The sequence below is a fragment of the Numenius arquata genome, chromosome 17, assembly GCF_964106895.1.
Source record: "Numenius arquata chromosome 17, bNumArq3.hap1.1, whole genome shotgun sequence".
Taxonomy (NCBI): domain Eukaryota; kingdom Metazoa; phylum Chordata; class Aves; order Charadriiformes; family Scolopacidae; genus Numenius; species Numenius arquata.
This window is the reverse complement of record NC_133592.1, coordinates 4915607-4938172: the sequence shown is the minus strand read 5'-3', so window position 1 is coordinate 4938172 and position 22566 is coordinate 4915607. Positions and strand designations below refer to the sequence as shown.

The window sequence follows — 22566 nt, the reverse complement described above, 5'->3', positions numbered from 1 at the left end:
ATTTTCCTATAGGTGAACAAAGCACTTTTGTCCTGGGCTTATCTGCCCTAAGCCACCATCATCTTTCAAAGGCTCAGCACCTTCACTGGATTTTCTGCAGCGTTCAGTTGTATCTACCGATGCAGACAACGGTAGGCAACCACCAAGGGTGAACATACACCCTGACAATTGTAGCTTTTCCTTCTGGAGCAGAACACAGGATGTTTAGAGCTCGGATGAACAATTTTAAGTTCTCCATTGTCAAAGAGGGCTTGAAATTCTATTTTGAGTGAGACCAACCGCTCCTGTTGTCTAAAAAACAGTAATGTTTAACATTAAAAATTACTGAATAATTTTACCATTTAAATAGCTACTAAAGTTAATACTCCCTTTGCTTCCTTGCAATTACTTGAGAACTTCTTCACATGGTTCTGAACTAAATCTAACCCTTTGCCCAGATACTGTGGATTGAAAGTACCACTCGGAGCGGAGCGGGAAGGTAGAAGCCCAGCAGAATAAACTGGGACTCGTGCGTGCCTGGCTGAGCCAACATCAAGACAGGAGTCCTGATACTCTTCACTTTTTTGGATTTAATACTCAAAGTGGTTTCAGTAGGTACAGTTTTCCCATCAAAATTATAAATAACCCCAAATTCCTAAAGAGCTGACACCTACCCAGCAGGTTTTTGCGAGGTCTGTAGTCCCAGCAGCGAACTTTCAGGTCTGAGATCTGTTCAGGAGGTTCTGGCTGCAGCAGCTCGTCGTGTCTGTAGGCCTGCAGCGTGTGCGTGACTGTAGCTCGCCAGCTCAAACAGTTTTGAGTCATGAGATCAGAATTTGTCAATAAAAAGTAACAGATTTGTTTAACAAACCCATAATGCTAAATTGCATAGAGGAGGGTGGCCAGGAGCCCCCGTGACCAGCACCTGGGGCTGCCCCAGCAAAGGGGCTTGCAAGAGACCACAAAACTCTAGGGACAGAAAGCAAGCAAAAGGGTTTAGTTGAGAGCATCACCAGCTCCCTGTGGGATTCAGGTGCACATTCCATCCTGTTCTGTGCTTCTCACCCACTCAGTGCCCTGGCCCTGCCCCACTCCCCAGGGATGAGGAGCCCTGTGCGTGGCTCTGTGCGCGTGGGTGTGCTGGGCAGGGCAGCCAGCCAGCTCCCTCAGGCTGCCCTTACCCCATTTAAATTGTGCATTGAAGCAGTAGTTTCACTCAAACTTGATAACAATGGGTAAATAATACTCAAGATTTTATCTTCAAAACATCCTCTCTCTGGGGTGTATTTGTTTTCAACTGTCATCTGTTCATCACTGCCAGACGAACTTAATGCAGCCAGGCTGCATTTCATTTGCAGCCAAAATGCACTGTAGGCAATGGAACGGGAGTTGAATCCTGCTCGAAAATGTTGTGAAATTCTTGCGTTTACTTTTGCTATTTTATAAGAATTCATAATTAACAACTTCCTTTAGGGGAAAAAAAATAAAAAAATCTTTCCATTAATCCCATCTGTCTCAGCATGACTGTGCCAGAACAGAATATCTGGAATTTTCTTTTTGTCCGATTTGCAAGAATATCTACGTGTGAATCCAACTGTTCATTTCTCTAGAAAACAAATTTCAACATAAAGTAATGGTAACTAAAGAGAACGGCAATACACAAATGAGTTTTACTCATATAAAAAGGATTCCTTCACAAACAAGACATTTTCATAGGGATAATGCAAAGGTGAGCGGTATTTCAATGCACTAGTCAGTACATGGTAGCTAAACCACGATGTACGATTTTTCAGGGGTTTGTTTGTAGCTAGGGCTGGTTTTTTTCACATCTTCTTGTTGAGTCAACTACCCAGGACAGGGATTATCTTAACTGGTAAGACTTGCCAAGATGCAAGTACTACATGGGTACGAGGTGCTCCCTCGATGCTAATAATTAGCAGAGATGGCAGTGAAGGGCATTGCCACCACCTGGTGACCCATTCTGTTGGGAAGGAAAGAAGGCAGGCAGTACAGAGACTTCAGCACTTAAAGAGCAAAAGGCTTTGCTTTAAAACAAACAAACAAAAATGTTTTCAGAGCCTACACAGATTAACACACTGTGACCCAATTTTGCCAGGGATTCGTGTTATATTCCACCGGTTCTAGGCAAGGTTGACAGTTACCAATACTAATTATCTGCCTCCCAAAATTACAGAAGCTTGAAATCCACAAGCTTTTCTTAACACGTTCGGATGAACCCTGTAAGTAACTGCAAGGTCATGGCACTTCTGTCATGCTCTGCAGCTGTAGAGGAAGAGACATGCACATGAACAATATTTATATTTCATTTTTTAGTGTTGTTTTTAATTAGCCTTACAGCAAGCTACCCCTGTAAGGCAGTTATACGGCTCTAGCCAAACCCAGACATTTAAATGGAGTTACTGACAGTACAAGGTCATATTTTATCTTTTTGATCAAACCATTCCAGTTCTGCAGCTTGCAGCAATAGGATATAAAACCGCTATTAAACTTCTATTAGGAAAAAAACCCCACAGATCTATATTAAAGACTTCCTATAATAACATAAGTTTTCCTGTATTACATAAAAACACATCCCAAGAAAAAAGTGTTTCTATTTCTTTTGGCGTAGTTTCATTTCAAAACCATTTATTAAAAATACCCACCAGTTCATCTGCTGCCCTCAGAACTAGAAGGCAGCATTTCACAAAACAAGTCCATACAATTATTTACATTTGTTCACATCTTAGATTGTTCCATTTTCAACGCTGGATCCGTTAACTGGAGGCTCAACAATCAGTCTTGGCTCTATCAGTGCATCCCAACTTTCAGTTATCTGGAAATAAACCACAGACGATACTTAGCACACCCAAGCTATAGAGGCAGATGCGCTTTCTCCAACATTATGCTTTCTCTAGACTTGACCAGCAGCGCCACGCAACAGAGATCACAGATCCCTCCTGCGATTCATCCAGCTTCTTGATGAACCTCACCCTGCCTGATGTCCTGGGTAAGGACAGATGGCAGATAAGAACGGTGCATGACATGAATAACCTTGTAAGAACTGATACTCTGTCTAGACATGATATTGTTCATTAGCCAAAACAAAAAGTTACACAGCTTGATGACTGGTTTTGAATCTAGTTAACTGAATGACATCCAAGAATTGATTCTTCTATCTTGTAATCACACACGTGCTTGCTAGAAAGAAACAATTCTTTTTGCTTCAATTTATTTTTATCAGATGCGTTATTATACAGGGAGTCTCACTGAGATGATCAGAGTCATAAAGCAGGGCATGTATCAGCTGTGCAAAACTTGTAACAGGCTTCAAAACAGGACACCCACGTACCTTTGTATCCTGAGGAACCGCGTACTCTATCAGTTCTGCTCCATCCGCAGACTGATAAACCAGATCAAATTTCCCTGGCTCTTTAGCAACTTAAAAAACAAACAAACAAACAAACAATTCCATTTAAACTATAAACAAAAAAGTTTAAATGTTTACCCTGTTTAGAAAGCTAATCAAACCTAGGCTCACATCCACTGAAGACAGTGGCTTCACTGACATCACAAAGATTGGCATTATGATCTAAAATTTTCTCTGTATTTCCATATAATGATTTCAACTTTTTCAGGAAATGAAACCACAGTCGAGATGAGTTACTGACTGCTCAGGCTGACTGGACAAATTTCATTTTGTAAATACCTAAGAGCATCTTCAATAGAACTAGCAAGTGTTAGAACTTGTCCACTTAAACAGACATTCTGGGGAGGGAGTGAGGAGGGGAGTGATGTGTTGAGCAGGAACTCAAGGAATTTGGAAATACTCCTGAAACACAAAGCGTGCCTCAGTCTAGGGGTTTTCCAAGTGATACCCATCATTTGGTGTCCCAGGGTACATACATTGTCTTGCTGACGACGAAAGGATCTCAAGCTCGATCTGTTTTTTGTCAGCATTCCAACTGATTATTTTCCCCTCCTTCATAAAACAACAAGAAAAGAATCAGGTAAGATATACTTCAGCACTGGATAACCATTCCGTATTTACAACCACTGTGGTACTTGATCAAAGTTAGAGGAAGTTTATCTGTCAAATGTTTCTACCTCTGTGTGTAAAATCTGCTCAGCAGATCAGTATTTATCCAGAAACAAGTTATTGGAAGTAGCTACAAAATTTTACTTGTAGCACTTTAAGAATTTGCCTTGACTTCAGAGAGCAGTACACGCAAATGCAGCTACATTTTTCTACTTGAAGGGCTGCATTTTTTGTCATCTGTAAAATATTAATGATCATTAATAACGCTTGTGGTTTTTTTTAAATAACCGCTACACTTTTCAAGTTTTCAATTAATTTGGGGTTCTAGCATTTTAATTTTTACTGCTGCACCAGGAATAGCCTGCAGAGTCAAGTGGACGAGAAGAAAAATACTGCACAGCCTCAAAATATTTAAGCCTTACCTCACCTATAAGAGTTTTCTGAGAGAATTAAGGGAGGAAAGAAAAACAGTACCTTATAGTCTGAAACTTCTGGACTGTAATTTTCAGTTAGTTCCAAGCGCTGTTGAAAGAAACACAAGTAACAAATTACAACTTTTCCTGATCCGTGATGATGCCCTCTATAACCAGACATGGTTTCTTCAGCAAGAGGGAAGTAAAAGAACGAAGTCTCCCACTCCTGGATCCTGATGCCAAGCACAGTCCCAAGTCGTCTTCCAGGACTCGCTGCTCCAAAGGATTTCTGTTTGGGTCAGGCTGTGAGAGATCAAGGAGATGGATCCCAGCCTCCATAACTGCAGAGATTTCATTTTCACTTTTTTATTTATTTTGCAGTGAAGTGTAATTATTTGTACGGTAAGATTTGCAATACTATTGTAGAAATGCTGTAGAAACATGTTGGCTTTCTTTTTTTAGCATCTAATTTTAATGCTGACTTTCCTTGCACGTTGGAAAGAATACGGTAAAATGCTTCTTTCTGACATTCTTATTTAAGCATAAACCTTGAAAATATGCCCATGGCAGAGAGAGAGAGTGACTTTGTGAAGGAGCAACCAGAAAATTCTATTATCTGTAAATTCTATTCTCTCACCTGTGTACTGGTGAAGAAAGTCATTGTACAGATGTACATGGAAATTCACACTGAAATGACAGTGGAGACATTTCTTTGTTTGTGTTATACAAATATAGAAAGTCTAAAGGAATGCACTGAACTTACACACATGCTCCTTGTAAACATTTGTAAAAATCAAAGTCAGACTTTACAACAAAAGAATTGTTTAGAGCCAATAACAGAAACCATAATAGTTTCTTTTGTATGGGAAACTGAGGTTAGAAAGCAAGCAAGAGAGGAGCTAAGGCTTTTAGAGATGCCTACAAACATGAGACACAAGACTTTTTAGGTGCTGAACCATTTGCCTAAGTTTAAAACAAGATTTTTAAAAAAGAACAAGGCAGATGAAGACTACTTCCTCATGCTTATTCTTCTAGGACAACGGTCCCAGAGCAACGTAACATTAAATGATTCAGTGTAAGCTTTCGGTTGTCAGGACTATGCTATCTGTAGTGTGTCCTGCAAAACTTTCAGTGGCACAAATCAAACAGTTTTAGCCCATTAACATTCAGTATTTCACAAGTTCTTTACCTTAAAGGCAATTCTTTCTCCCACTTGTGGTGGGGCTGCTAGAAGAGGTAACACACTATAGTCTCTCTTGGGAACCTCCACAGGATTCTGTGAAACAAACAATAAACCCATTGATTTAATTACAGTATTAATAAAAACAGAAGATAATGTTTGTGCTGTATGGGTTGTAAGAAGTTCTGAGAAGAGTATCCAAGTGCTTTGTTTTGAGATATATATAATACAATCAGTTAAATATCATTTCATAAACTCTTCCTCAGGCTGCTAGATGGAGAGGCAGTAAATATCAGGTTTATTAAGTTAAGATCAACCTTTATCTTACTAATCTATTTCTGCTTTTATGAATTACTTTCATCCTATACGTTTTTTCTATAGTTAAAGCTGCAAGAGAAAGGTGACCTATGACTGCGTAAGTCACTCACCTGGACAAGAATAGAAGCGTTTGTTGCAGCTTCATTTAACTGCCTCTGTTTCTGGCCTTCACTGCTGTAGTTATAGAAGAAGCCAGGGTTCGCTCCTCTCCCACGGCCTTGGCCCCTCATCATCCCATGATACCCACGGCCCCTAGGTCCTCTCCAGAAGTTATCCTCTCCTGTTCCACGCCCCCTTCCACGACCTGGGCTGGCAAGTGGTCCTTGGATACCGGTTGGCAACTGTTTAGTACAGTTTCTTACTATGGGATTACTCAGTCCAGCATTTGCTGCGGGTTTTTTAATAACAGGTGTTTCTGAATCTGAACTATCAGACTCGGAAGAGGAGGTCTTTGCTTTGGCAGCCGTGGTGGTACTGGTTTTTCCAGCTGCCGCGTTGTTCGGCAGTGACTTTTCCTTTGCAGTCCTGTCTTGTGCTGTTGCCACTTTCTCATCCTCTGTACTCGAGTCAGAGTCTGAACTAGAAGACTCGGATTTTTTAGCATTTTTACTAATTGCAGTCTTAGTGGAATTCTCAGCATTAGACTTTACAGTCACTTTATTAGAAACAGTTTTCACACCAGAATTTGCAGCAGCTTGAGATTTGTCTTTAGGAAGCGTTGCCACTACAGGTTTATGGGCAGATTTATTTTGCTTTACATTTAATTCACTGCTGTCACTGTCAGACGATGTGCTGGAGGAATCTGAAGATCCCACCCTCTTGTTTCTGGACTGTGTTGTGACTTTTTTGTTATTTTTATCAGAATTTAGAGAAGACCTCTCCTTTGCCTGTTCTAAAGCCATCGTTGCTGCAGCGGCCTTTGTCTGCTTTACATCCTTCTTTTTTGTTGTCAACTGTTTCTCCCTCTCCATTTTTTTAAGCTTTTTAGATAGGTCAGTAGAGCTGTCTTCCTTACCTTCTGTGAGTCTATTTCTTCCACTAACTTCTTCCTTTCTTTTTCTTTTCTTGTACCTTTTTTGAGAGTCCCAAATATCTACAGAGGTCTCTTCCCTACAGGAAGAATACTCAGGAGTATGCTTGTTCTTTTTCTTTTCCTTTTTATGCCTGTCGTCTTCATTTCTAGATAATTCTTCCTCTTCCTGCTTTTGTCTACGCCTTTTTTTGTTTTCTTTTGGTGTATAAGAGAAGCCAGCATCTATCTCATCATAATCACCTGCGACTACTTCTTCCAATTTTACTCTGTCAAGAAAACAAACAAAACTCACTGTTCAGCATAATTAACACCTTTTCCCTATGTGTTAGCAGCTCGGGTAGGCTTGTGTTTGGGGAGCAGGGATGCTCCACCTGCTAACGGACAGTTCAGACAGCAGCCCCCTGAGCACTGGTCGCTGTCCCAGATCAAGGCTCACGGCCTGAGCCCCCACCCGAGGGCCGGGCTGCTGGGGGTCCCCTTCAAAGCCCCGCTCCGGCGGTGCGGGGGCTCTGGGCAGGCGGCGGGAGCACCAGGGGACAGTGGGAGCGCTCTCCTTCCGTCCTGGAGGGGATTCCCGACCCCTTAGCTCTCTCCAGCCCCTGTCAGCCATGCCGGGAGTTCTCAGGCACCGCAGGCTTTGGGGAGCGGTGCCCGCTCGGCCCCAGGGAGCCGCGGGAAGGTCCCGAGGGCCCCTCTGGTTCCCCGGGAGGGCACCGCCAGGCCCCGTGGCGGGGGACCGCGCTTCAGGCCTGCTGGGGACCACCCCCCCACTCCTCCTCCCCTGGCCCCTGTACCGCGCAGCCCGAGGAGGCCCCCTCTGCCGTCCCGGGCAGCCCCCGCCGTACCGGAGCGAGTCGTTGTCCCGCACGAGACGGGCGCTCTCGGTGGGAGGCAGCAGCGCTCCCTCCAGGAAGAGGCTGAGGCGGGCCCGCCGGCTGAAGCCGAACCTGTGGCGGATGAGGCTGACGAGGTCGGTAACGAGGCGCACCTGGCTGGGCTCCAGCAGCAGCCAGCACAGCGCGCAGCCCGGGCTGCCCGGCGGCGGGTAGTCGAAGAGCAGCCGCAGCCGCACGGGGCCGCCGCCGGCCGCCGCCATCTTGGCGGTGAGGGAGGGCGATGGTGCCGCGCGCGGGACAAAAAGGGCGGGCGGCGCGCGAAGCTCGGCCCGGCCCCGCCCCCCCATCGCCCCGCCCTGTGGGGGCGGGGGCGGTCCCCGCGCACGTGACGGCGCGGCGGCAGGCACCGGGAGCTGTTGGCGGGATGGCGATGGGGCTGCCGCTGTTGCTGGTGGCGGCGGCGGCGCTGGCGGCAGGTATGGGGCTGAGGGACGGGAGGGAAGGGGAGGTGAGGCTGTGCCCTGCGCCGCGGCCGCGGTCCGAGCAGTCCCGGAGCAGTCCCGGCACGTCCCGCCGCCGGGAAGGGCCCGGGCTGAGGTTTGCGAGCCTCGCCGCGGTTGATACCGCCGCCCCGGGGGCGTCAGCCGGGCGGGACGTGGCGAAGAGGGGTAGCAAAAGCGCCCGTGCTGCGGGAGGGCGGTGGGAACCCCCTGGGCGAACGCGGGGCGGGCCCGTGTGCGGTCCCAGGGCTGTCGCCATGTCTCTGCCGGGAGCTATCGTGACCTTGGGAGCCGTCGCCTCCCGCCCCGGCTGACGGGGGTTTGCGCTCCCAGGGAACCCCTTTGGAACGGGAAGGTGGGAGTTCAGGTTCTGGTTGATTAAGCTGGGTGAGCCGGGCTGGAGAGACCCGCCACAAACCGTCGCTCGGCCCCATGGCTGTTCCACCCGGAGCTGTCGCCCGTCCTTCCCGAACAACCCCCCCCCGCCCTGGTTTGGGCGCACCCCAGACCCTCTGCCGGCCCGTGGCAGCGGCAAAGGACGAGGAAGTAGCCATGTGGCCGGCAAGCGCGAAGATGAGACTTTGAGCAACCTGGTCTGGTTGGGAGGTGTCCGTGCCCACGGCGGGGGGGTTTGAACTCGATGATTTTTCAGGTCCCTTCCCACCCGAACCATTCCGTGACTGCGGCGCTGGCTGACACGGGCTGACAGGAGCTCGGGGCCCGGCCGCGGTGTTTTACCGGTGAGACCCTCCGGGTGGGGGCTGCAAGGAGCAGACCAGCCGTGTCGGGGTGTCACCGCTGTTGCTGTGAGGGCTGATCAAGAAAGTGTGATGTTGTCCACTCTGACAGAACCTGTTCAGCGCTGCGTCCTGTGCATCAGCGAAGTCTGGGCGCTGTGGCTTCAAAAAGCTTTGTTGCTGCTCCTCCAGGGGACTGCTGCCTCTGTCGTGATGGAGAAGATTGAGGGATATAGTGTCAAAGGTCTATTTCTGGGAAGGTGTCTGTCCTAGACGTGGAATAGATCAACTGCTTAAGTTGACAAGACTCTACTGACTTACTTGAATTTAGGATTAGGTCTTGGGTTCGTTTAGAAGTGCACCTTGTCTCTATCTGGCATTTACTCCCTTTGGGGACTGTAAAATGATTGGATCTTCCCAGAGACGGAGGTCAAAGTGGGATCCCTGAGGGAGCCCTGATGCCCCTGAAGCTGGTACTTGTTATTCCATCGTGTCTGGTGGGGCTGTGCCAGGCCTTGAAAAGAATTCAAATGTTTCCCTAATAGAAAAAAATTAGCCTTGCTGTTGGGCTGCTATTTTGGCAGCTGCTGTAAGGTCAGGCCCTGATAAGTAAGCACTTAATTACGCACTTAACTTCATTCATTGATGATAGCTCAGCTATTTGTGTGGGTATAAGTATAGGCAGGTTTCTTATCGTAATTTTTTTTAATGGAAGCACTTCTAATTATCACACCCAAGATTGAAATGTAATGTTTTGGAACAAATCTGGTGGAAAGCTCAAAGCTGAGCCTGTTTACATAGCTGATCTTTATTTTCATTTCCCCCCCCCAAGGTGCAGTTCTGAGGCAATCCCCAGAGCCCAAGGAGCTGTGGGGGTACGTGCAAGTTCGAAGTAAGGCGCACATGTTCTGGTGGCTCTACTATGCAAATAACCCCACCAAGGACTTCACGGAATTACCTCTCATCTTGTGGCTTCAGGTAGGTTTTGGTGAGAGACACTTAAACGATAATTGTTTCTATCCATGCCTGGGTCAGTCTGGCTCTACAGAAATAGGATTCCAAAGTGTCCGATTCTAAATGGTTCACCTTGTGAGTCAGGTATTCAGGTTAGGAAGAAATAATGAAAATATCATTATGCAATTGTGGGGTGCCCTCAACTTCTCACCTTCCATCAAGTTGCAGAAATAGAGGTTGTTCTTATCTTTTATACAACAGTGGTGCTTTTTGTGCCAGATACTACAAGTACATTGTGCCATCACAGCTCCTTTCCTGAAGAGCTTACAGTCTAAACAATGTTCAGAGGGAGAGTAGATAAAATGATCAGAGATTTAGAAAGGCTTCTAAATGGAAACAAGTAAGAGGGACTGATGGTTGAGATTGGTCCCATTCAATCACAGTTTGATAAAAGGCAGTGGTGTGTTTCCATGTAGATGGCAGAAGTTAATGTTGAATATAATCACTTGATAACTTGATCTTTTTCCTTCTGGGTTATTTCTTCAGAGTGAAATGCACACACTGTATATGCTGATAAAACTAATGACTTGCAAACCTCTGTAGATGGCTAGCTCTTGCATTCGTTTTAAGGGAATAAGGGGAAGGGTTTTCACACTGCACTCACAGAGCATGGAACTCATTAAATGCTTTCACAGGTGGATAATCGCTTCTCTAAATTCTTGCTTTCAGAAATGGTGTGTATACACATAATGAAAGATGATGGGGAAGAAAGCCTTCTTTGCAAACCAGCATGTAGTGCAAAAGCCATTTTTTTTAAGTTTAGAGCCTGTCATTCTACTTATTGGCTTGCTTTTATTTCTCTCCTGTCTGTCATATCTACACCATGCTGCCTTTTAACCTATTTGTCATTTGGTATTTCCCCACAGGGAGGTCCAGGATCTTCAGGCTGTGGATTTGGGAACTTTGAAGAGATTGGCCCATTAGACAAAGAAATGAAACCAAGAAATACAACCTGGGTATAGTAGGGGTTCTGCTTCTAATTATTGATTGCAAAATGTTTTTTGCTTGTGTAAGCAGATTATGGCTATTGTCACAGAACAATTTTCATTTAAAATTCTATAGAGCTATGATATTTCGTCTTAAGATAGTGTGGTTAATGAAATGGCTTAAATGAATATCCTTGTTAAGAACTGAATAATAGACCTATTAATTTTATTTGATTGAATATGTCTGAGCTTCCATGAATTTGTGAATTGCAGATGTCTGGGAAACTGAGGTTTTAGAGGATAGAGGTTTTTCTGGATGGCTGGCAACGGATAACCAATGGCTCATAATTACAAGTCCAGTGTGGCCTTCAAGAGAAAACAAATTACAGCTGCCTGTGAAGGTGGAGGTTTCTTCAATGAAATGTATTTGTGCTCTAAGCTACCAATAGTCTGAGGACTCTGGAGCTCCCTAGATGGTATGGTGATCTGCCCCTGGATCACTGGGATTTTTTGGATGCTGTTCTTGTTGCAGATTGGGCAGACTGAAAGACCTTATGTTGTACCTCTGTATTTGTGAGCCTCACTGCCTTGAGCCATGTTATCTGCACACCCATCTATTGATTTTATTTGTACACTTGTAACTGTACAACTATGGCATCTGCTGTAGCAATTTTTAAAAAGCCCAGCAACCCAAAAGAAAATTCGTCTTATTTTACGTTCTGGCAGGCAAGTCTTACCCAACAGTTCTCTGTTTTAGACTTGCACCTTATTTTTCTGCAGTCTCTATTAGGGCCAGAAATTCAGTGGCTCAGTGAAACCACAGTTGCTGGTGCTGCACTGAGGTTTCATACACATCTTTTTTCTGTTTGTACAGGTGCAGGCAGCCAGTCTCTTGTTTGTGGATAATCCTGTGGGCACTGGATTCAGTTATGTGGATGATTGTAGCTTGTTTGCCAAAAACCTTACCACAGTAGTTTCTGATATGATGGTTTTTCTTGGAGAATTCTTCTCGTGTAGAACAGAATTCCAGGTAAGTGAACTGAGTTCTTGGTTAGAATCGTATTTTTCTTTGCTTTTAAATAGATCTCAAAAGGAATTAATGAACAGCCTTCCAGCTGGGCAATGTTTGCTACTAGGTAGTGTGCATTTGGTGGGAGTCAGTGCAGGTATAACTACTGCCTCTTATTTCCCACATTTCAGAATTGGTATCTTGAATTTGGTGCAGGTTAGATAACCAGTGGGGTGAATTATTGTTTATCGTGTGATAGACACGTAGCATAGGATAGCATGTAGGATCGTGTCTGTTTCTAGTTCCAAAATACTGAATTGCCTGCTTCAAAATTTCCCCCAGTAATTGCAGCAGGATGTTAGGGAAATCTTATCTGCAGCTTAGAAAAAAAAATATCCACATGAAGAGCCAGTGCCTGGGTTCTGCAGGATGTGGGAGATGGAGGTATCTTCTGCCCTCTGTCCAATGGGTTCATTGTGTGGCTTCTCTCTCTTCAGAACATCCCATTCTACATATTTTCTGAGTCTTACGGAGGTAAAATGGCTGCTGGCATCGCTTTAGAGCTGCATGAGGTAAGTAGTTGGAGATGTATTTCACTTTTCACTTTAAAACATGGTGTTCTACAAGTACTTGTATTTCCTGGAATACATTGTCCCTGTTGCCTAATTCAGACTGCTAGTTATGTTTTTCACTTAAAGAAAACTGGTTCTAGAGTCCTGAATATCTAACTAAAAGTTGGCTTTTTTTTTTTGGTGTGGTTTGTTTTTGTTTTTCCTCTTATTCACCAAGGCTGTTCAAAAAGGGACCATAAAGTGCAATTTTATGGGGACCGCTCTTGGAGACTCATGGATTTCTCCTTTGGGTATGTTTAAAATCCTCGGACTGTGGGTGGTTTGTTGTTGTTGTTTTGGTTTGTTGGTTTTTTTATCATTCCATGGGTACCTAGAGTCAAAAATGCCAGCCCTGCCTTAAGTGAATTAAATCGTCATTGAGTCTCATTAATCAAAAAGAAATACTTCAACATTGCAAGCTGTGATTGTAGAATCTATCTTTAGAATGTATCTAGATTATGAAAAGTCAGAGAGCGAAGTCAGTGAGGAGCATACTTGCGTTTGAAGTGGGGTGGTGATGAAATGTCCCTACACACCTCTGCAGCCTCTGAGGTGTTTTGGTAAGAGTACTGCACTTAATGTGTGGCCACCAAATCATTCACAAGGTTGCAACTGAGGTTTTATCTTTCTTTTGACTGGAAGACCTTGTGCTGAGGAACTGGTGTGCTCACAGACCAGGAAGAGATAGGGGGTGTGTCTGGTGGAAGACAAAAAACAAATTAAAGGACTCTTGGTCCTTCAGTAGATTTGCAAGGGCAGGCTCTGCAGATTCTCTGCAGTATGGGACAATATCAAGCAAACTCTTATCTGTCTTAGGATCAGCTGATCCTTGAGACCTTATAAAAAAACTTGTTATAAAACCAATTTGTTTTATAACTAGATTTTTTTCCCTTGTAACTTTTGCAAACGGATCAGTTTAGCCAATGCCCATTCACTTGTCAGATCTCCCCCCATGTTCTAGCAACGTGCTGCACTGTTGGGTGAGAGCATTTTGTTAAGAACATGGCTGTTGCTTTAAATAAATTTCACTGATTAACATTTAGGGGGTTAATGATGGTGCAGTGCTTTTCTTGGTTCTCAGGATTTGTGAAGAACCTGCTCTGTGATACATAAGCTTTGGGCTAAACTGAGCTGACAGCCCTTTTTTACTGATTAATTTATCTCCATATATTTTTGTCACAATCATTCTTGCTAAAATAAAAGAAAAGGAAGTTGTATGTCAAAAATTTAGATGTTTGGCATCTGTTCTGTTTCTTTAGACTCTGTGTTGTCTTGGGGGCCCTACCTTTACAGCACTGTAAGTACCTTCCTAAATTCTTGTTCCTCACCTGATTGCTTATACTACCACACAGTATAAATAGATATTGATTTTTAAGGTTGGTGAATAAAACCTCGAATGCATGGGGACTGTTAGCAAGAGATGAATGTGAAATTATAATTAAAGCTCTCCTCCTTTGTGTTTGCCTTCCAGTCTCTCCTTGATGATAATGGTCTAGCAGAGGTGACTGCTGTTGCCAAAGAAATAATGGATGCAATAAATAAAAATCAATATGGGCTGGCCACTGAGCTCTGGGGCAAGGCTGAAGATGTCATTGAAGAGGTGAGATCTTCTTTGACCAGCATTAATAACTAACTGGTGCCTGGGCAGGCACACAATTTCAGGTTATCCTTTCTATGAGTGCTGGGTTGGCGTGAATCCTCCAACCCCCTGCCCAATCATTTTTGCCGGTATATGTTTTATCCCAGTGCTGACATAAAAGGGCTGTTTATTTGCTGTGCTCCACTGTGTGATTGTAAGAGGCACTGGGTAGAGCGACCCACATGGGCTTACAGTATTGCATCAAGGTTTCAACCTGGTACATCACTTAAATAGATGCTTAATTTTTAGCATGAAACTAATCCCATTGATTCCTATAGAACCCAGTTTCAACTTGAATGAGCTATGTCTGCTTGAAAGCTTTTTTTTTTTTTGAATATCGAAAAACACATCCAGCAAGACACAAATTTCAAATTAAGTATAGATATATATTTAAGAACTACAATAGGTGCACAGGATGGAAAGGAACCTCAAGTTATGTCCTGTTACTGTGGGTTGCTGCATCTTGTTAATTAGCAAGTTCCAGCTTAAAAGATAGGTAAAGTTTTGCTCTTGCTTTTCCTGTTGAAGGGTTGCTCCAAAATCTCACTCTTCCTTGTGCTTTTGTTTTAGTACAAGTAAGGCTCTGGCTTCCTCAAACTCAAAAACTAATCTGGAGCTGCTTCCTTTTCTTGCTTTTTGGGGTGTTGTTTTTGGGGTGGGGTTTTTTTTTTTGGTTTTTTTTAGTTTGCAAGATACTGTCTGTTATGACACAGTTGGTTTCACTTCTTACTGTTTGGAAGGAACCTGTGGTTCCCATTTTGCCTTTCTCTTCAAGTTTGCTTGTCTCCCAGTTGTGATATTGCTGTCAGGGTGCAGTCACTTTAGTTCTTCAAGGGTTGCAGTTGTCAGCTGATTTCTGACCTATGCATCACAACTCTAAAGATGCAAAAATTGAATAAAGCAGGACTTCAAGAATCTTGACTAATTTCTTTAATGGCAACACTGATCACACTTGTCCTTTGGATGCAGGCAATCTGTTGTCTGCATCAGAGCTGCCATTCTACAATTCTTGGACTTGTCCAGATGTCAGCAGTCCCAAAAGAGGGGTGGCTGATACCTGTCACTACATTCTTGAGGAAGCAGTTGAGATTTTGAAGGGTTGTGGGTTGGGAGGTTGTTGAGCAAGAGGCAGCATCAGGCTAGACTAGATCGAGCAGAAGAGACCATCTGAAAGCATCATCTGGCGTTGCAACTCTCTACAATGAGTAATGAGAATCTGCAGTCATTTGCAGGGTGTAAGGCTTCCTGTAGCTTCACATCTGATTCAGAGAAGTAAATAACATCTCTGGCACAACCCATGTGTGAACAGTACAAACTTGAGAAAACTCTTCCCTGCTTCTCAAAGCAAATGTGGAACAAAAGTTTTTTCCATTAGTATCTTTCTGATGTGTAGGTAACGTGGCAGGTCACAGGGTCCTTTATTTAGGACTTGCCTCTTTTCTTTTCAGAAGGAAGTCTGTTCCTCTTACCTGACAAATGTTTTTGTTACAGTGTTACTGAAATGATCTTGTGTTTTCAGAACACAGACAATGTGAACTTTTATAACATCATGACTAAGGAGGTTCCAGAGATGAAATCAAATGAACAAGAAAATCTCCATCTCAGTAAGTTGTATTTAAGTACTTGAGCTTCTGAGGCCCCGTGTCTGCATTCATGTACCTTCAACTCTGATAGTGGGAACAATTTATGAACAATAGTGGCCTCAATTTAGCACATCGTTAAAATGGAGCCCTCAGATCCAAAGGATATTGATATTCTCCAGAGCAGAACTTGTTTGCTCGTACATAAATAGGGACAAATAAGAATGTGGAACAACCCTTCTATAGATTACACCTCCACCTATACATCCTGCACAAATTATTGCAAGGAAGTAGTCAGTATAATTGTGACATAGTTTTATGATCTCTAAGTTACTTCCTCTTAATGTCTTTCATTTCTGTCTTCAAGCTAGGACACAAAAATGTCTCATCAATATAATGGTCTGATTAGACTCTTTTGCTCCATGATGTTTATGCATCAATGTGAAAAACACAGGTATAGAGTTTCTTTCAGGCTCTTTATCTCTTCCTGTTGGCTTCAGCAGGGAAGGTGAATGGCACAGTTAACTCCCAAAAGTAAAACGTTGCAGCTCTTAAAAAACTGGTCTGTTGAGGAGAAAAAATCGTGTCTGTACCAAGTGGTGAAAGCAGAACCCAGTCCCCTGAAAAAGTGGTGTGTTAGCCAAAAGTAGAAATAGATGGTTGAGTTCTTCCCATATTGTCCCGTGACTGAGAAGGGACTCTTTATCAGGGAGTGTAGTGATAGGACGAGGGGTAACGGTTTTAAACTGAAAGAGGGGAGATCTAGATTAGATAACAGGAAGAAATTCTTTAGTGTGAGGGTGGCGAGACACTGGAACAGGTTGCCCAGAGAAGCTGTGGCTGCCCCATCCCTGGAGGGGTTCAAGGCCAGGCTGGACAGGGCTTTGAGCAACGTGGTCTAGAGGGAGGTGTCCCTGCCCATAGCACGGGGGTTGGAACTGGATGATCTTTAAGGTCCCTTCCAACTCTAACCATTCTATGATTCTGTTACTCTAAATAAGGGTTTACTTCAGTGGTTTCTAGTAAAAGTAATCTCTCTCTGTGGTGTTGTATTTTCATTAGAAAAGAGTTTGTTTGCCATGATGGTAACACTGAAACTTGTTATCTCTACAGGATGACTATCTTAAATGTGCCACTAATCCAAGTGTGTTTTCTCTTTTTTGGTAGGACTTTACCAGCGCCATGTCAAAAATATGCACAAGGAGAGCTTAAATGAATTGATGAATGGACCCATCAGAAAGAAGCTAAAAATTATTCCTGACTGTGTGAAATGGGGAGGTACTTCCCTGTCTGTTAGTGTGGATCTAACGCGTGCATTACTGCCTTGTACAGTATTGCAGTCTGTAGGAAGACACTTTGCTGTAGTGAGCAGTCACATTAAATTGTCATTATCCTTGGGCTGAAGAAGAGGACTTATTCTCCAAAATTAATGTGTAATGAGGCAGGTCCACGGGAGCAGATGTGGTTCTGGTTCTGATTCAGCTGCTAGTATCTATCTGCAGTCAAGCAGCTAAAAATACAGGGGGAGGAAGAACACCCTCCGTGTCTCAGCAGCTGGTTTCTGTCTTTTGTGCAATATTGCCGAAATTCCTGTCAGTTTTTCTTTGCCAGAAATCTGGTATCGTGTAATACTGCATGGTGTGGAGGGGAGGGTGTAAAACAGAAAGGAAGCCTTAAAGGACTGGTGCCAGCACCACGTATGTGTGTAATAGGAGCCAGAAGCTACAATGTTGTGTGCGAGCTCCAGTGGGAGCACGGTTGCTTTCTGGTTCTCTCCTCAGACTGATAGATCACAGGCTGCTGCTTTGGTCTAGGACTGTTTTTTATGCAGCCATGAACTGCATTTTAGGACCCTTAGCCAGTTGCTTCTGTCCCAGCTTGGGGATGCTGTTCTTCATTAGTTAAAATTTGTCTTCTTTCTGGTTCCAACCAGGTCAGTCCAGAGATGTCTTTGAGAACATGGCTGAGGACTTCATGAAACCTGTCATTGATATTGTTGATCAGCTTCTGGCAGCCAATGTCAATGTTACGGTCTATAATGGGCAGCTGGATCTCATTGTTGACACTATGGGTAAGGGACTTCTTGGTTAGGGTTGCAAACAGAACACGTGACAAGTGGAACGTGAAGTTGCCAGTAATATTGATACCTGGATCTCTCCAGTCTTCTGTGCAAATCTCTATCTAACAGGCAATGCTTAAATACTACAATCATAAACGAGCAGCTCTTAGTATGTTTTGTTTATGTCCCTCTGAGAGAAGCAATTCCTTTACCTCCATTATATTGTTTGGAAATAGATCTGCAACATCAATAATTGCTTGTTTCAGTGAAGCCCATACGTAGGTAGGTGGCTAACAATTCACTTAATTCTTCTGGATAGACACATATTCGTATGTATGCTCATTCATAAATGAAGAATGAGGATAGATGAATAAATACATGGAGATTATCCTCTCCTGCTGTGCCTGGAAGATCCTGTTCTCTGGGCCAAAGGTCATATCTTGCTACAGATTTTGCACAATACAGCTCAGCCTTCCCCGAGCGGTGCCTGCAGCAGAGAGCATGGTACCAGGTGAGATGGAAAAAGGGTGCTGGTAATTAATCAGGGAGGGTGTAGCTGGAGAGTGATCACACCTGCTCAGTAATGCATATGCACCTGCATGTTTTGGCCACTCAAGGGCTTTATTTGTCCCTTGCTGCTTGCAAGACACAGGTTTGGTCCAAGTGGCAGTTTGGGGGCCAGGCCAAGTGTTGCTGAAATGCCTCATGCTGCGAGGCTGCTGTGCTCTCTTCCATTCGCCTTTCCTTATTGATTTAAATAATCTGCAGCCGCAGACTGTGCAATCATCTTCCTGTGTTGTGAAGGGTTTTACTCTTTGTCTGCCTCTGCCCACTTAGATATTCAGATGCCCTTCAATGAACAACACAGCAATCAATAAATCAGGAAACAGAACATTCAGGCTGTCAAAACAGATTAGCAGTTAGTGGTGCTCCAGTTTATCACATTTTGAACTAAAATTGAGCTGCAGTTAACATGTAAATTCCTCTAGTAGTTCAGGGGTAGACTAAAGCTTTGTTCCCCTTGGTGTCCTGGAATTGGTCTTTTTGCTGTCTTGATCTCCACCTTCTCTAGCAGGCACCTGAAAACAGAAAACCTTTCCAGGTTCTTAATAAGTGACTGTAACAAACAGAGAAGCAGTGTCTTTTCTGATTTCCAAGAGGGGGACTTGGTGTGGCTGATCCTTCTCTATGGCAGAATGTTGAAGGTGTTTCAGAAGTAAAGCAAAATATGTCAGAATTGCTAGAGCTGCAGAGCCTCTAAAGGCACACATTCAGCTTGTGCAATCATAAGTCCGTTTCACGTACGTCTTCACAGTTTGCATTTTGCCTTTTCCCTCCATTGGTTTGCTTCGGCTTGTCCTGAACACAGCCTTGGTCATCTTCCCAGGCATAGCAAAATTGTTTTTAGAATCTGAGCACACAGAGATTTTCTGCTAACTCTGCTGTATTGGTATCTAGTACAGTGAGTATCCAGCTGAACTGGGACTCCCAAGCTGCTATGTCAGTGTCGGTAATCAAGCATCTCTCTTATCTCTAACAGGCCAGGAGGCATGGATCCGGAAACTGAAATGGCCTAATTTGGACCAGTTCAACCAGCAAAGGTGGAAGGCACTCTATGTGTCTCCAGAATCCACTGAGACAGCTGCTTTCCACAAGGCCTATGAGAACTTTGCTTTCTTCTGGATTCTTAAGGCTGGGCACATGGTAAATACTCCACTTCTTGGGGTGGGATGCACCATTATCAGGAAGAAAACTGAAGATGCAAGTATGCTTGCTGTCTGCTTTCTTATAGCAGCTGCTTACCATTTGCTCTCATCTCTGTGCTAGGTACCGTCTGATCAAGGAGACATGGCACTGAAAATGGTCAGGATGGTGACCCAACAGCAGCACTAGGGAAGGGGAGGCCAGTTGGTATGGCTTCCTCCTGAATGTCAGTGTTCTTGCAGAATGTGAGTCCAGAATAATAAGCCGCAGGGGGAACAATGGCTATTTGGACACATAGCCTCTCTAATCTTGCTGATAATGTGTGCAAGCACTTATGGAAAGGCATTTTTTTCCTTGGATGAGTTCTTGCTTTTGAATTTGTAAGCTGTGATTTGCTACCTTAACAGTGTTTATAACGACTCTTCCAGAGGGAAGTCCACTGTCATAAACAACTAGCTCTGAGCCTTTGCCTTTGCCTGAATGCTCTCTTTTCTGTTCACACACCAAGACTAAAACTGATTTGAGTCCTGATAGATTTGCTGCTTGTTCCTCTCAGAGAGCTGACCTGTTTCATGAGGCTGTGGAATGTTCCTTTCCTTGTCCTCTGCTTGAGTCACTTGGCTGGATTACAAGTGAAGACATGGAGATGCCAGGATAGAAGACCTGCCCTAGAGGAGTTACAGCCCACCTCATCTTGCTGAGGTGCCCAAGTTAGGATCCAAGATTCTTCAGGCTTCCTGTGCTATGGAGAGAGAAAAACACCCTCCCAGAGGAAGATTTGAGCTTTTTCATCTGACCGTTTGTTTCTTGTTTTCATTCTCTTTAATGACCATTACCCAGACTTTGCCTTTAGCCATCGCACCTAAAGCACATCCAGCAGGAATCCTGCTTTCTTGTGTGCTGAAGCAGGAGCCCTGTTAATACCCTCTTCTTGTACAGAAGAGAGTCCTAATGGACAGAAGCCTCTTACAACCTTCTGAACTTATCCTGGAGACTGGAAAGGAGAGTATTATTTGAGCAATAATAGCATAATTCTGAAAGATAATAGCAGTGTTTAAAAGGATATACAAGCTAAGACCAGTATCTTGATATATATTTTTCTAGAGCTTTTTTAAAGTCTTTCAGAGACCTATTATTTTGAAACAACTTTTTCTTTTTTTAATACAGCACACAGTGAAGAGACTTGACTTCTGCTTTGGAGCACAAAGTGACTGTTGTTTATTGGTGTCTGATAGGAGCCACAACAGCTTGTTCCAGCTTCCAGAATCCTAAATAAATAGCAACCCTTCAATTACTCCAGCAACAGAAACTGTCTTGAAATACCTGATAGCGTTGGCTTAGCAAGGACTGAGGCATAATGCTATGTAAACACATATGCAATTACCCAGCAGCTGGACTATTGGCACCTAATAATTGCTTGCCTTCTTCATGTTCTCTGCTTGAACTATGTTCTTGAGAACTTTAGCAATTCAAATCCAGATTTTTTTAAACACATTTTTCAGTAAATGCAATAGGTTTAATCTGTTCCTCTCTCTTGGGCACCACGTTGATTTTGCTGCTGGAAAATCACATCTTCTCTGGTTTGGCTTTTTGGTGTAAAGCTGCTGCCAATGGGAGCGGATACAGTCAGGCTTGAGAGGGAAGGGTGCAGGACTGTGCTCTCCCCCACGGCTGCATCGCATGATGAGGAGCACAGGCACTGGGGGACTGCAGCCCCTCCTGTCCTTTCCACAAAATGTGTGCCTTCAGAGCATGATGGGCAACCCAGAATGGCCAGGCAGGATCAAAACAGCAACTGTTTCTGTTCTCATTCTGTTTGAACATTAGACCAACAAGAACAAGAGGGGGGTCCTAGAGGTGTGTAAATCTGCATTCTTGGAATATTTTAATATAACTCATCAAGCAAATAAGTATGTCTGAGCCTGAGCAGCTGGAGTTGGCTTGTAGTCCTCCAATACTTCGCGTTATGCCTTAACAACTAATACTATAGGGCTTGATAGAGGGAGAGAATTGAGAAGATGGTATCTCCAGAAGGCAGCATTTACTGCTGTTCTTGTGCTGCTTTATCAAGTGGAACATTCATTCTTATTGCCTAGAGTTTGTGCTCAGTGATAGACCTGAGACATCTGTTCCTTGTCCTGCTTTGTTTTAGCTTCTGCAGGTTTTTCTGTTGGCAAAGAGACGGCTTACAGGGAAAGACATGGTTTCAAGAAGGCTGGTGGTAATGATTTGTTGGTCTTAGGGGCTATGCCAAATCTAAACATGTTAGAATAAAAATACTTGCCCATGGAGACATGCTCTTAAATAGTGTCCATTAAAATGCAAACAACAAAAAAAGCGGCATTTTTTTAATATCAGGGAAGATTCCTTTTATTTCACCAAAAACTTTGTAACTGGTGTGTCACAGCTTTAGATCATCACAAAGGTAGGTCACCTGTCCAGCAGATGCTGTGAGAAATTGGTTGCTTTGAAAGGAGTTCAAGTCCTGCTGTGTATCTGATTAGCAATGACATACGTTGTCCATTTTGATTTCATGCAGTATGCTGTTTCCAGATAAGGGCTGTCGCTTGCCAAATCCATTAGGATGAATCGTTCTAAATATTAATAAGACTTTTTACAGATGCTGGGTCAGTCAAAAGAAAACAGCCCAACATTTGTATTTCATCTTCTGCAGCTGCAGGCTTTGATTGCATAGGTAGCCTGAGAGCCACAGACTTATTTTGTTCACCATCCGTTTAGAGTAATTTTCACAGAAACAAATCCAATGGTGTTAAAAATTACTAAATCAGCACAGCCTCTTCAGTATGAACAATTTTGACTTTCTGTAACTCTCAACTTTGCTAAGCCAGAGAAAGAAACCTAAAAGTTATCCACTATGTTAATAAATATGTGTCTCTGTCTTTTTCCATTCTATTTTGCTGGATCTGGAACAATATAGTGGGGAGGGGTGACTTGATGCATCCCCTGTGCCTTAAACCAGTACTTCATGGTC

General features: G+C 43.7%; 2 protein-coding genes across 3 annotated transcripts; one reads left to right on the top strand and one right to left on the bottom strand.

The window, feature by feature from the left end:
• Positions 1–551: 551 nt before the first annotated feature.
• COIL (coilin) lies at positions 552–8058 on the bottom strand. The gene is made up of 7 exons (XM_074160055.1): positions 7805–8058; positions 6037–7225; positions 5618–5704; positions 4490–4537; positions 3883–3958; positions 3329–3417; positions 552–2812 (listed from the first exon to the last, which is right to left on the bottom strand). The coding sequence occupies exons 1-7, from the start codon at positions 8053–8055 to the stop codon at positions 2723–2725; spliced, it is 1830 nt and encodes a 609-aa protein (XP_074016156.1). The 5' UTR covers positions 8056–8058; the 3' UTR covers positions 552–2722.
• A 126-nt stretch (positions 8059–8184) lies between these two features.
• On the top strand, positions 8185–22485 carry SCPEP1 (serine carboxypeptidase 1). Of its 2 annotated transcripts, XM_074160231.1 has the most exons (14): positions 8220–8271; positions 9865–10010; positions 10913–11002; positions 11847–12002; positions 12479–12553; positions 12771–12843; positions 13852–13889; positions 14064–14192; positions 15751–15835; positions 16106–16108; positions 16979–17089; positions 17745–17882; positions 19411–19574; positions 19698–22479. In XM_074160231.1, the coding sequence occupies exons 1-14, from the start codon at positions 8220–8222 to the stop codon at positions 19761–19763; spliced, it is 1326 nt and encodes a 441-aa protein (XP_074016332.1). In that variant the 3' UTR covers positions 19764–22479. The 2 variants fall into 2 exon arrangements, with proteins under 2 accessions (XP_074016333.1, XP_074016332.1); XM_074160232.1 differs by lacking the exon at positions 16106–16108 and having other exon boundaries at positions 8185–8271; positions 19698–22485.
• Positions 22486–22566: the final 81 nt, after the last annotated feature.